We start from the raw sequence: 13,139 nt of genomic DNA, 5'->3' as shown, positions 1-13,139 counted from the left end.
AAGAGCTTTGTATGGTTAAATGTCTTAACATGAAATGTATTGTCTGGGAACACTTGCTTTAAAAAGTAATATCTGCTCACTGTAGAAAAAGTAGAAAACACAGAACAGTATAAAGTATATAATCCAAAAGAAATGCTTCTAATGACTCTTCCAGGATCAAGCTCCTTCTTTAGGGAAATCCTTCTCAGCTGATCAGGTGGGAATAACTAGTTGGCCCATCTTGGGTCTCAACCTTATATCATTCAGGTTCCATGACTTCACTTATAATACTAGTAATATCACTTTTGGTCATTTCTAACAAAGTTCAAACCCTGTGAGAAAATTACTGAAGAACATATATAATCAGAGCAGCCAAGAACAGGAAGACAATTGAAGGATGGACAAAGCAGGTCCAAGTTCCTATCATGCTTTTCACCATTTCCTCATAGCCTGTTTTTTTGTTTTTGTTTTTGTTTTTTGTACTGGGGATTGAACCCAGGGGCACTTAACCTGTGAACCACATCCCTAGCCCCTTTAAAAATATTTTAGTTAGAGACAAGGTCTCACTAAGTTGCTTAGGGCCTTGCTAAATTGCCCATCCTCTGGGATTACAGATGTATACCACTACTCCCAACCACAGGGTGGTCTTGCAATATTTACAGTTCCTTCATTGGTAAACCAGTAATTATCAGTCCATCTTACAGCAGGACATTTCTGTGTGCTATTTAGAACAACCCTGAAGGGACATCACAATTAATTGATTATGTGATATGCTTCATATTTCCTACCTTGACTGTAGTCCAGTTTCCTCATTTTTTAGGGAAGAATAATAGCAGTGACCATGTCAAAGAGTGTAGTGGGGATTAAATGAGACATATATGTAAAGATGTCAATACAATCTGATGTATAGTGATGGTTTAAAAAATGTTACTAGTAATTACTGCAGCATGCTATTTACAAGAATTCAAATGTGATAATGTATGCAAATGTCTTAACACAGAATAGTAGGTATTCAACCAGTAAGAACTATTTCTAGATGCAAGTTGATCTTTTAAATCCTTAAGCTTAAGTAGAGACAAATTTATCTTGAGATATTGCCCCAATTAATACTGAGCAGTCACAGCTGACTTCAGTGATGGGAACAGATGCAGATCACTGAGTGGTTGTCAGTCTTCTCTCTCAGTCCACTAGGGCATTCTCATGTCAGTACCATCCATTGAGACTGAATTCTTTTTAATTTTTCTTTTGTTTTTAACTGACACATGATGGTACAGATTTATGGGGTACAACGTAGTGTTTCAGTAAATGTATAAAAATCAGGGTATTTGGCATATCATGACTTCATGCAGTTATTATTTATTTGTGGTAAGAACATTCAGAATCCTCGCTTCTATTTTGAAATACTCCATACAATATCATAGTTACTCTACTGTGCCAGAGAACACCTTGTTCCCTATTCCTTTTATCTAGCCATAGCATGGAGATTCCTCAATAAATTAAAAGTAGAACTACCATTTAATCCAGTAACCCCATTACTGCATAAATATCCAAAGTAAATGAGATCATTATGTCAAAGAGACATCTGCACCTCCATGTTCAATGCTGCATTATTCACACTATTCAAGATATTGAATCAACTTGAGTGTCCATCAAATGATAAATGGATAAAGAAAATGTGGAAAATATACACAATGGAATACTATTCCACCATAATAAAAGAAGAAATACTGCCACTCGTGGTAATATACATGAATCTGAAGGACATTATGTTAAGTGGAATAAGCCAGGCAAAGACAAATACCTCTTGATCTCACTCATAAGTGAAATCCAAAACTCTGATCTCATAGAAGTAGAGAGAAGAGTGATTACTGGAGGCTGGGGAGGGAAGGGAAAGAGAAAAAGGGAGAGATTGATCCAGCCTGACTTTTTTATCAAGGCTTAATGGCAGGCAGGAAGCTTATAGACCTTTGAGAAGTCAGACTCATTGTCATAAACAGAGGAAGCCCACTATCATAAACAGTAGTAGCTGGCTATCTGTTGGCTATAAATATCTAATGAATAGCAACAGATGTTAGAGATTAAAATAAGAACATTTGAGGCCACTATAGGAAGAATTCTGCAACAGTCAAGATTTTATTTCTCTGGAATAGTATATAACATTAACATGGTCTCTTGATCAAGTTTCTTAGTCACTTCATGAACTGAGCTCATGTTCAGCCTTTTCAGTCAATTACAGCTAAGAATTCTTGTGGGACATTAAATGTGTGGGCTTCATGCAGAATGGCCAGCTGACCTGATATCACCTGTAAATAAAGCAGAATGGATTCCCCATTGGGGCTTATTTTGCAGGTAGATAACTTTGGTCCTGCCATTTGGTGAGTTTCTCTGACAGAATGTCTGAGTTCAGCTTCTTTAACTTCAATCCTGGAGATGAACCACCATGGAATCCAACATGAGTTATTTTGAATTTTCCTATTTCTTTAACCTAAAGTGGTGAGTCAACATGGCCTTTTAAACATGAAAATTCCCACAAAATTGCCACAGTTGAGAGGGACTCTGTAGTGGAAAACAGTCTGAATAAAACAGGCTGATGTTACACATTACAGCTTCTAGGCAATAGCAGAGTGATAAAGATGGAACCGAAGAACTACCACAGTCCCGGCTGCAAAGAAAGGAGATGTGAGATGTAGGTGAGTGTTCCCTTGGCTATGTGGAGAAGACATTGCTGGAAGAGGACTAGAGTGGGACCCCTGCAGCAAGGGGCCCAGGGCAAGACTCCTGTAACAGAGGTCCAAATGTAGTACTGAGAGCAGAGAGTCCTTATGTTTATGGTCTTGGCAGCTGTCTGATGGGAACTGCAGTCCTGGAGCCCAAGTACAATTCCCAGCAGGCCTTCTCAGGCAAGGCAGGTACTGTGCAGCTCCAGACACCCTGGTTGTCTTCTCTGTGGTCTAGGCTAATTCTCTAACCAGTTAGAGGTATGTTACCCACAAAATATGCCTTCCCACCCAATTTAACCATAAACTATTCCAAAAATTTAAAGGAAATTGTGGACACTTTGGTCCCTGATACTGCCTTCATATCCTTCCAACTTGTATATAAAATATTCCAATAGGTGTACTTGTCTTGCCTCTACTTATTAAATTACCGCTGTATCAGTCAAAGACTATAATCCCAGCCACACTTCCTCCAATTCCAGTACCAGAACCTTGGCCAACATCTTGAAATTCACAGTGAATAAAGAAAACCAGTCCCTAATTTAAATATGCTTGACCTTCTATAGAGAGTAGAGTAATCACAACTTTGTCATGCTCTGGTTTGGTTCAGTGGGTATAAAAACATGTTCTGATAAAATCAGGATAGATCCAAATTTCCCACCATCCTTCAGACTAAACCCAAGCAAAGGGTTGTTCTAGTTTGTAATCTTGTTGGCTTAAGACTAAGCTTGGCCAGGGATTCTTCTATTGGAGGAGATGGTTTGAAAGCCCAGTCTTGCCAAAAGTGTGACTTTGTAGCTTTTTATCCTTATAGGAACTTTCTCCCCTCTAACTGAATACCTCTTTAAAAAAATCTGTATATTTACAAGAACTAGAAGTCCCCTATCTGTTGTGCTAAGCCAAGTGGTGGTTGGCTGACATAGTCTCTCTTAGCTTGGAAAATGTGAATTTCTCCCCAGGAGCAAATTCTTGTATGAATTGTTTCCCAGTTTTTCTCTCCACTTTGAAATCTACTTCAAAGATATTATTTGGCTAAAGGGTTATATTTTCCTTCCCTTAAGGTCTATAGGATTTGCCTCTGATGTGTGACTGGGGCACAGGTTTTCCTTCTACTCTCTCATTTTTGACTACATTACACATGAACATAATCATTCTCACCCCCAAATATTAAAGGAGGTACAATTTCCCTAAGTAAGCCTTTAGGAAGTTGCAAAAGCCTGTTTTACCTCTATGTAATCTTTAAAGATATTAAAACCAAGAAAGGAATAATTAGTCTTCTGTCTACTTGCTCTATAAGAGTCAGTGAACAGATAGTAAATGTGTAATTGATGATAAAATCTTTAGAGATAAAACTTTTAAGAAGAAATTAGTTCTGATTTTGTTTCTGGTTTGTGGATAACACCACCAAATATGGTTCTGCACACTCTGTGCTGGGAACTTAACAATCTAATAGAGATCAATTAGATCATATATGATATCACAAAGCTTAGTGATTAACTTTCACCATAGGCAATGAACAAATTGCTTGACTAAACTTCATAATGTTATCTGGGGTCAACATAAAGTAAATAGAAGGGCTGTATTTTGTAATCATCTCTTTCAAGAAAGGGAGAGAGAGAAGTTGAGTTATACATAGTGTGTGGTTGTATTTACAGACAGTGTGAGAAGCCAGCTTCAAGGGCATGTCAGCATTCATGATGATGTATTAAGTTCAAATTTTTCCTGCATTACTGTGTGAAATGCTGCTTGGCAACTGTTCAGTACCTAAATTATTTCTTTCCACTCTGTGATGTTTGTGAGCAGAAAAGAAAATTATGCATATGAATCTATTCCTATAGTTATCTTTCAACAATGCCTAAGGGAGCAGCCAAGTTACCTCTCTATTATCATTTACAGAAAATAGACTTCAGTCTTCCACTCAGCTGTGCCAGGAACCCTAGATTTCTGCTTTCAGAATCAAGACTTTAATGATAATGGCTACCATTTACAGAACATCTATTATATGTCAGACACTGAAAGATACCTTACATGTTTTTCCCTTTGTTTTTTTAAAAACTTTTATGTAATTTTGTAAATTACTCACATAATGTGTTTTTTCCTCAAATGAAGTAATATAGAACTGTCTAAAGAGAAGATAATTGATGATTTCTGCCAACACTTCCCCATAATCTCATCCCTCTCACCACCATTGTGAACTCTTCCACTTTTCCCAATGCTCATTTGATATTCCAAATTCTCTTTTTATAATGTTGGTGGCTTTATTCCCATCTTATAGGTAGAGAAAATAAAATCCAATGATATTAGTAGTTCTAAGGAACTGAATATTAACATAGAAGTCTCTTTCTACTCAACCATAAGGCTTTCATTTGGACAAAGAAACCTGGATAATGAAAAAGCTCTAAGAAAAATCAAAAGGAAGTGTTTCTGGAACCACAAAGAAGCAAAGACGCCTTTATTGCCAGTATCCTCTCAGAGTAGCTTCTGTGGCCATGACACCATCATCATCCTTCCTGCTCTGCCAACAGTGCAGGGCAAGGTAGTGTCACCGTTTCCTCACGTCCAGGGGCCTATGCACCCCCTGAACTCTGGGCAGCAACTGGGTGTCCCCATAGTTCCATGGCTCAGCATCTGGGAGGGTTCAGATTGTTAAAAAATAGATCTGTTTATCCAAAGTAGATAGAATATAATTATATTTGGGATATCTTTTTTGTTCATAATCATGTCCTACTAAAATAAACTATAATGTTGAATTAGTGAACCAAAAAGCTAAATTAAGAACTAAAGCTAAAATAAATGTATAAATGTGGACCCGTGAGCCTGATTCCTCTCCTCTCCTTTCACATACATTTTGTTCTCAAATAAAAGGCAGGTCTTTCTTTTCTTTTTTCTTTTTTGAATTTATGAAAATGCATCAAGACCTCATTTAGTAATCAAAAGTATAGGTGATCATCTATCTCCTGAAGAGAAAGCATATTTTCTTACCTAAATGTAGCAACTGGGTCTCCTCTTTTTGAACAAAGCAGTATTCTTCTGAAGGTGCAAATATGGACACAATCCATTGTATAAAGGTCTCATCCGGTTTGCTTTCCATCCACGTGATGAAATCCAGTGCAACACCCTCATTCCCTTGGCAATAAAATGCAACAGTATTAGCCCTGCTTTAGAAAGTAAGTAAAGGAACACATGTGGAGCGTGCTGTCTCTTGACGTGGTGTGCCTAGAATTCTTCCCTGGCCTTAGAGATGGAGGAAATCCACTGACACACCCAATGCCTATACCTATTGACCATATTCTGATGGTTATTTACCCAGGGAACAATGCCCACTGCCTAAAACCTCTGTCAGTGATCACACAAACTAATCAGAGCCAGCTATGGTCAGTAGTTGGATGGAAGAATGCCAGAAAAAATAATTCAGCCTGCCATAAGTCATCTCAGTGATTTGTAGGTAGAACTGGGATCTTGGAGAGTAAGGAATCAGTGCTCCAGAGTGGTGCCTGGGAGCATTGTTTACACAAAGAACCTTTTCTTCCTTTCCTTTATTTCTTTTTGTGTATATTTTTGTGTGTTTGCATCTTTTAAAATTAATTTTTAAAAAAATTTTTTTCATTGTTTTTAGTTGTAGATTGACACAATGGCTTTATTTTGTTTATTTATTTTTATGTGTTGCTAAGGATTGAACCCAGTGCCTTACACATGCTAGGCAAGCACCCTACCACTGAGCCACAACCCCAGTCCCTTAAAATTAATTTTTAAATTTTATTATGCTTATTTGGGATGTACAAATGATGTTATGGGATACGTATAGAAAGTAAAAAGGTTACTATAGTGAAACAGATTAACATCTATCATCTCAGTTACTCTTTTGTGTAAGAAGAATAGCTAAAATATACTTACTTAACCAAAATCCTAACACAATCTGATTTTATTAACTGTGATTTTCATGATGGACATCAAAACTCTAGACTTACTCATCCTACATATCTGCTATTTTTGTATACTTTTCATCCTTTGACCTATTATTTCCTCCTCCTTCCCTACCCACCCGACTGCCATGGCAAACAACATTTTAATCTCTATCTCTGTATATTTAAATGACCTTTAAAACAAAGATTTCATATATAAGTTAAATCAAGCAATATTTTTCTTTCTGTGTTTGGCTTATTTCACTTAGGATATTCTTTTTAAATTAAACCTCTTAAGGACTTTTTAAACAGAAATTTGATTACATATTCCATAACCATTGTGAAATACTATCATAAATATATATAAAAGGAATTATCAGCATATATTTCCAAATACGAACTAAAGCAAAAAGTGCAAGTCTGTAGAATATAATCAAAGCACTGTGCTAGACATTTAGCACAGTCTATGACACTTACTAATGTAGGAAAAACATGGAGTTCCCAGTATTAGCAGTTGGCAATAACTGAAATCAAAGTTAAAGAAGAATTTGAGGTACTTCCAATGGAAATGCTTCTAAAAGGTACTAGTGAACTGAAGATTCCCATAAAGTAGTGTGCAGTCACAACATTAGCTATATCCCAAGTCAGTGAAAGATATAGCTAGGAAAGTTAGAATGCAATTTGGCCCATAAGTGGTAACTAAATATGAAAATCAAAGTGAATATAACTATCATAGGGAAACTGAAGTGATGGGCAACCTGCTGGGTTGGATAGAATTGGAATCATTTGACTGATGATTCTAATCTGCCACCATTTTTTTTTGAAATGGAAGCCCAGTAATCAAATAAGTTTAGTAAAATTTCTTGTGTTTACAGAGAACTAGTCAAAATGATTCTATATTTTCCTGTTTAAGCATCCTAGTGGAAGTCATGTTTTGCCTTTCTAATTAAATATTTGCTTACATGTGTGTGATACAATGTCCCTGAATGAAGAAGAAAAAACAAAACAAAAACAAAAACACATAATGCTTCTACTTCAGATTTTTGTAGGCATTAGAATTCCGGTTTTTCTTTATCCCAAGGACCCAACTTGCCAGAAAAATATATTTGTACTATTGTGTATCTGTTAGTTTTTTCAGTTGATTATCAAACTCTGAAAATATTGTCACTTATATATAACAAAAATAAGTGTGAAAAGAATGCAGAATCTGCCATTTATCAGTAGCATTTTACCTAGTAACATTGCTTAACTATTCTTTGTTTCTTAACCCAAACAATGAGAATATACAGAACCTGCTGCCCACCTTATGGGGTTTGTTGCAAGAAGCAATCACATACGTCAGAATGGCAGAACCAAACAGAGGATAAAAGCACAGACTTGTAGTTCAAGGGCCCCAGTTTGAGCTCTGGCAATGCTCATGTATTTTGTGCCCTTTTGCAAGTAACTTGACTTCTAAGCCTTAGTTTCTTCATGTGTCAAAAAAGGATGATGATAAAAACTATCTCACACACTAGTTGAGAGGATTAAATTACAAATAAATAAGGGTGAAGTATCTGTGAACACAGTAACACTGATGAGCATTTCCCATGTTCCAGGTACCTGATAACATATGTGAAAACGTTCTCTAGGCTCCAAAGCCAGGCAGTGGAGGCCTAGCTTAAGTGCTTTTCTATTCTAAACCTTCACTCTCTTGTGGCCTTACTTCTAGAGCCCATAGGCTTGCCAAGTAGAGGGCTCTTACCAAGGTGCTAACTTCAAGAAGCGAGACCAATTTAGAGCATCTACTAGTAGCTCAAGAAAATAAAATCCCTGCAGTAAGGCACTATGCTCAGAAGGTTATCACTAGCCTTAGGGTGGATTTGTTTGGGTCTCAGAGAAAGCAGATCTGTTACCTTGCATTCCTCATGCATTTCTGGTGGACTTCATCATAAGGGTTCAGGAACTGGGAAAAGGAAAGGACATCCAGAAGGAAGAAACTGATTAAGCATATCTTCTTCCTCAACTCAACCTCTACCTTTTGACTGCCACTGCCTTAAACTAAAAGTGAAATTATATGTTATTTTATTATTATCATTGTTTTTATGATTGTCAGCATAATTACTACTATTATTCAATAGCTAAATATATAGTGACATATATAATGATTTTGTGAGAAAAATTCTTATTTACAAACTAGTGAAATAAAGATGTTATCAGAGGAGATAAAAAACTTGCCAAAGTTGGAAAGTGATATTGCTGAGGTTCAAACTGGAGCTGTCTGCCTCTAAGTTCCTATTTTCAATTACTATGTTACTCTCTGATTTATTTATTGACAACGAGGGCTCAAACTCAACAAAGTTTGAGTTTAAAATCCATGTGTTGCACTTCCTTTTAGCCACCCAGCACCCACACCAATGAAAATGGGTTACAGATATCAATAAATGCCATTTGAATATTTGTTGACACCAAGATTTAATAGAAGTCTTCTTTTCTGAAAATTGTGAGAAAGATGCCACACAAATTAATACTTTAGTCATCCCAATTCTGATGATTTAGCAAACTAGGGTTCTTGAACAGTAGACATTTTCTTTCTTTTTCTTTTTCTTTCTTTCTTTCTTTCTTTCTTTTTTTTTTTTTTTTGGAAAGTCATTATTATCTGCACTTTCATTAAAGTCATTGGTTCCTCCATTGCTCTAGAACCTTGTTAGTCTCTGAGCTTACCATCCTTCCTACCTCAGGTCCTCAGCTGTATGAGACTGGAAAACTTAGGTAAATGAAGAGGACACTATCCTAATTGAGAACCTTAATCACACATGATAAGAAAACAGTCTGAATCAAACTGTTTTGATCACTCCAGCAACCTGATCTAATAAAATATCAAACAAATGTCATGTCACTGCTTGCCTCCTGGGGGGAAAAATTAAACAGCAAACATTTTTCCACATTTACTCTTTAGTCAAAATGTGAGAGAGTTATCCTTTGTGTACTAACTCCATAAAATGAAACAATCACTCATAGTTTTTAAAAAACCCATGAGTAGTTGTAATTGTATTGCAATGAATTATAAGCCTCAGAGCAAACTTCAGTGAGTTCCTTAGCAAGTTCCAAAAGTAGCAGATTGGATCCCAGCAGTTAAGGTATTTCATCTGTGGGTAATCAATAAATTATAAAGGTAACCTAGTTCTTCCATCACCACTGATTTATAATTTATCACAGCAAGTGATAAATGCACTCATTGCCTACTTTCTTTAGGATATGTACAATCAACAGCTCTTTATCCATGACTGATTTTTAACCTAGCATCAGTTTAAAACTATTGAGGCAATAGGATCAAGACTAATTTTAACATTAGTTTAGAAAAACATAATTAAAAAGGTAAATATGCTGGATTCAGGAGCCAAGTATAAATTCCTTTTGGATGATGTGTAGTTCTGGATTTCTAATTTATCTGTATGGTTAATCCCCTTCATTAGAGTGGATAATTCAGAATTGGATACAATTATTTACATGCTGAAAGTGGTGATAGTTATTACATGACATTGGTTTCACTAATTCCACCAAAGATAGCTTTCCTTTGCCAACAATGTTCCTATAAATCCTGTTGTTATGCATGCTATTTTGTTTGCTTTTTGGGTTTGCTAATTTTGAAAGCACAGATCTAGGCATGAATGCTCATGTTTGGGTTAAAAAAATCCTTATAATTCTGGCTTAAAGGGAAGTTAATACAGTAATTTACTCTGTTCCATGGTCCCAAAGTTGATCTTTCTGGCTTTGCTTTTCTCTCCTGTAGCAACCATCCACCTTAGGTTATGCAAGACAAATCATTAAGAAGGAAGGCTTGGGACTCCAGGGCCTCAACAAAGGATTTACAGCAACTTTGGGACGTCATGGAGTTTTCAACATGGTTTATTTTGGCTTCTACTACAATGTCAAAAACATTATTCCTGTCAGTAAGGTAACTATTTAATGGATTAAAATCTGGTGGGGGAGGGATCCTATCTCTGATAATAGCTTCATTTGTAGGGTGTTTATCTTGCCTCATTGTGTGGAACATTTATATCCATTATCTAATTTGATCCCTACATCAATCTTATGTACTGAGTGTTGCTATCCTATTCAAATCCAGGAACTTAGGTTTAGAAAGATCAAGTATATTGCCCAGATCTCATAGTAAATAGTAAAGCAAAGACTTGAACCCAAATCTGACATGTTTATCTTCTTGAAGAAGATACCATATCTGAATGCTTTCCTTTTATCACTAATAGGAATTTCTAGAACTATGTTATTCCTTTCTCAGTCATATCACTTTATCAAGAAAGTTGAAGTTTTCGTGTTCTAAAGAAAATTTTGAGCTCATGAAGAAAAAAAATGTCAGCCTCAATTTTTAAATTCTGCCTAGATATTTTTAAATTCACAATAGCCTTGAAAAAAATAAAATACTTGGGAATCAATCTCACAAAAGAGGTGAAAGACCTCTACAATGAGAACTACAGAACACTAAAGAAAGAAATTAAAGAAAACCTTAGAAGATGGAAAGATCTCCCATGTTCTTGAATAGGCAGAATTAATATTGTCAAAATGGCCATACTACTAAAAGTGCTATACAGATTCAATGCAATTCCAAATAAAATCCCAATGATGTACCTCATAGAAATAGAGCAAGCAATTATGAAATTCATCTGGAAGAATAAGAAACCCAGAATAGCTAAAGCAATCCTTAGCAGAAAGAGTGAAGCAGGGGTTATCCAAATACCAGATCTTCAACTCTACTACAAAGCAATAGTAACAAAAATGGCATGGTATTGGTACCAAAATAGACAGGTAGATCAATGGTACAGAATAGAGGACATGGACACAAACCCAAATAAATACAATTTTCTCATACTAGACAAAGGTGCCAAAAATACGCAATGGAGAAAAGATAGCCTCTTCAACAAATGGTGCTGGGAATACTGGAAAACCATATGCAACAGAATGAAATTAAACCCCTATCTCTCACCCTACACAAAACTCAACTCAAAATGGATCAAGGACCTTGGAATCAGACCAGAGACCCTGCATCTTATAGAAGAAAAAGTAGGTCTAAATCTTCAACATGTTGGCTTAGGATAAGACTTCCTTAACAGAACTCCCATAGCGCAAGAAATAAAAGCAAGAATCAACAACTGGGATAGATTCAAACTAAAAAGCTTTCTCTCAGCAAAGGAAACAATCAGTAATGTGAAGAGAGAGCCTTCAGAGTGGGAGAATATCTTTGCCACTCATACTTCAGATAGAGCGCTAATTTCCAGAATCTATAAAGAACTCAAAAAACTCTACACGAAGAATACAAATAATCCAATCAACAAATGGGCTAAGGAAATGAACAGACACTTCACAGAAGAAGATGTACAAGTAATCAACAGATATATGAAAAATGTTCAACATCTCTAGTAATAAGAGAAATGCAAATCAAAACTACACTAAGATTCCATCTCACCCCAATTAGAATAGCGATTATCAAGAACACAAGCAACAATAGGTGTTGGCGAGGATGTGGGGAAAAAGGTACACTCATACATTGCTGATGGGGTTGCAAATTAGTGCAGCCACTCTGGAAAGCAGTATGGAGATTCCTTAGAAAGCTTGGAATGGAACCACCATTTGACCCAGCTATCCCACTCCTTGGCCTATACCCAAAGGACTTAAAATCAGCATACTACAGAGATAGTCACATCAATGTTCATTGCTGCTCAGTTCACCATAACCAGATTGTGGAACCAACCTAGACGTCCTTCAATTGATGAATGGATAAAGAAACTGTGGCATATATATACAATGGAATATTACTCCGCCATAAAGAATGATAAAATTATGGCATTTGCAGGCAAATGGATGAAATTGGAGAATATCATGCTAAGTGAGATAAGCCAATCTCAAAAAACCAAAGGACGAATGATCTCACTGATAAGCAGATGATGACATATAATGGGGGGGTGGGAGGGTTTAGTGTTAGGGTTAGGATTAGGTTTAGGGTTAGGGTTAAGGAGGGTGGCAAGAATGGAGGAAGGAAGGACTGTATAGAGGGAAAAGAGGGGTGGAAGGGGTGGGGGGGAAGAAAAAAATAACAGAATGAATCAAACATTACCCTATGTAAATTTATGATTACACAAATGGTATGCCTTTACTCCATGTACAAACAGAGAAACAACATGTATCCCATTTGTTTACAATAAAAAAATAAATAAAAATAAAAGGTTTTAAAATAAAAAATAAAAATAAATTTACATAGGTTAATTAAGAGTAAACAATAAATCAACTATTCTAGGATCATTTGCTTCTGGTGCAATATAATAATTATTATTATTATTTTCATTATTTTTAATGGTAACATGCCTGATTTCTACTGTATAAAAGTAGCAAAGGTTGTGTTTTCAATCTATAGAGTTGCAGAATCTCCCCTATGTGAAGTTACACATCCATGGACTGACCACTTTTTTAGACTCTGAGACAAGTAATTCATGTAGCATAAGAGAAGTGTCTTATTCTGCTGATTCTCCAGCTCTCCAAGGGCTTGAGACAG

General features: G+C 36.1%; 1 protein-coding gene across 7 annotated transcripts in view; it reads left to right on the top strand.

The window, feature by feature from the left end:
- Slc25a21 (solute carrier family 25 member 21) overlaps positions 1-13,139 on the top strand; it is a 474,768-nt gene that overhangs the window by 436,435 nt on the left and 25,194 nt on the right. For 6 of the 7 annotated variants that reach the window (XM_047540310.1, XM_047540307.1, XM_047540309.1 and 3 more), the window contains one exon: positions 10,368-10,532. The exons of the other annotated variant lie outside the window; for it this stretch is intronic. In XM_047540310.1, coding sequence (XP_047396266.1) covers positions 10,368-10,532 — 165 coding nt within the window. The remainder of the gene's footprint in view (positions 1-10,367; positions 10,533-13,139) is intronic. 7 annotated transcript variants of the gene reach the window in all.

This window comes from Sciurus carolinensis, chromosome 2, assembly GCF_902686445.1.
Source record: "Sciurus carolinensis chromosome 2, mSciCar1.2, whole genome shotgun sequence".
Classification (NCBI taxonomy): Eukaryota; Metazoa; Chordata; class Mammalia; order Rodentia; family Sciuridae; genus Sciurus; species Sciurus carolinensis.
The sequence above is the reverse complement of the archived record's forward strand: the minus strand, read 5'-3'. Positions and strand labels throughout refer to the sequence as shown.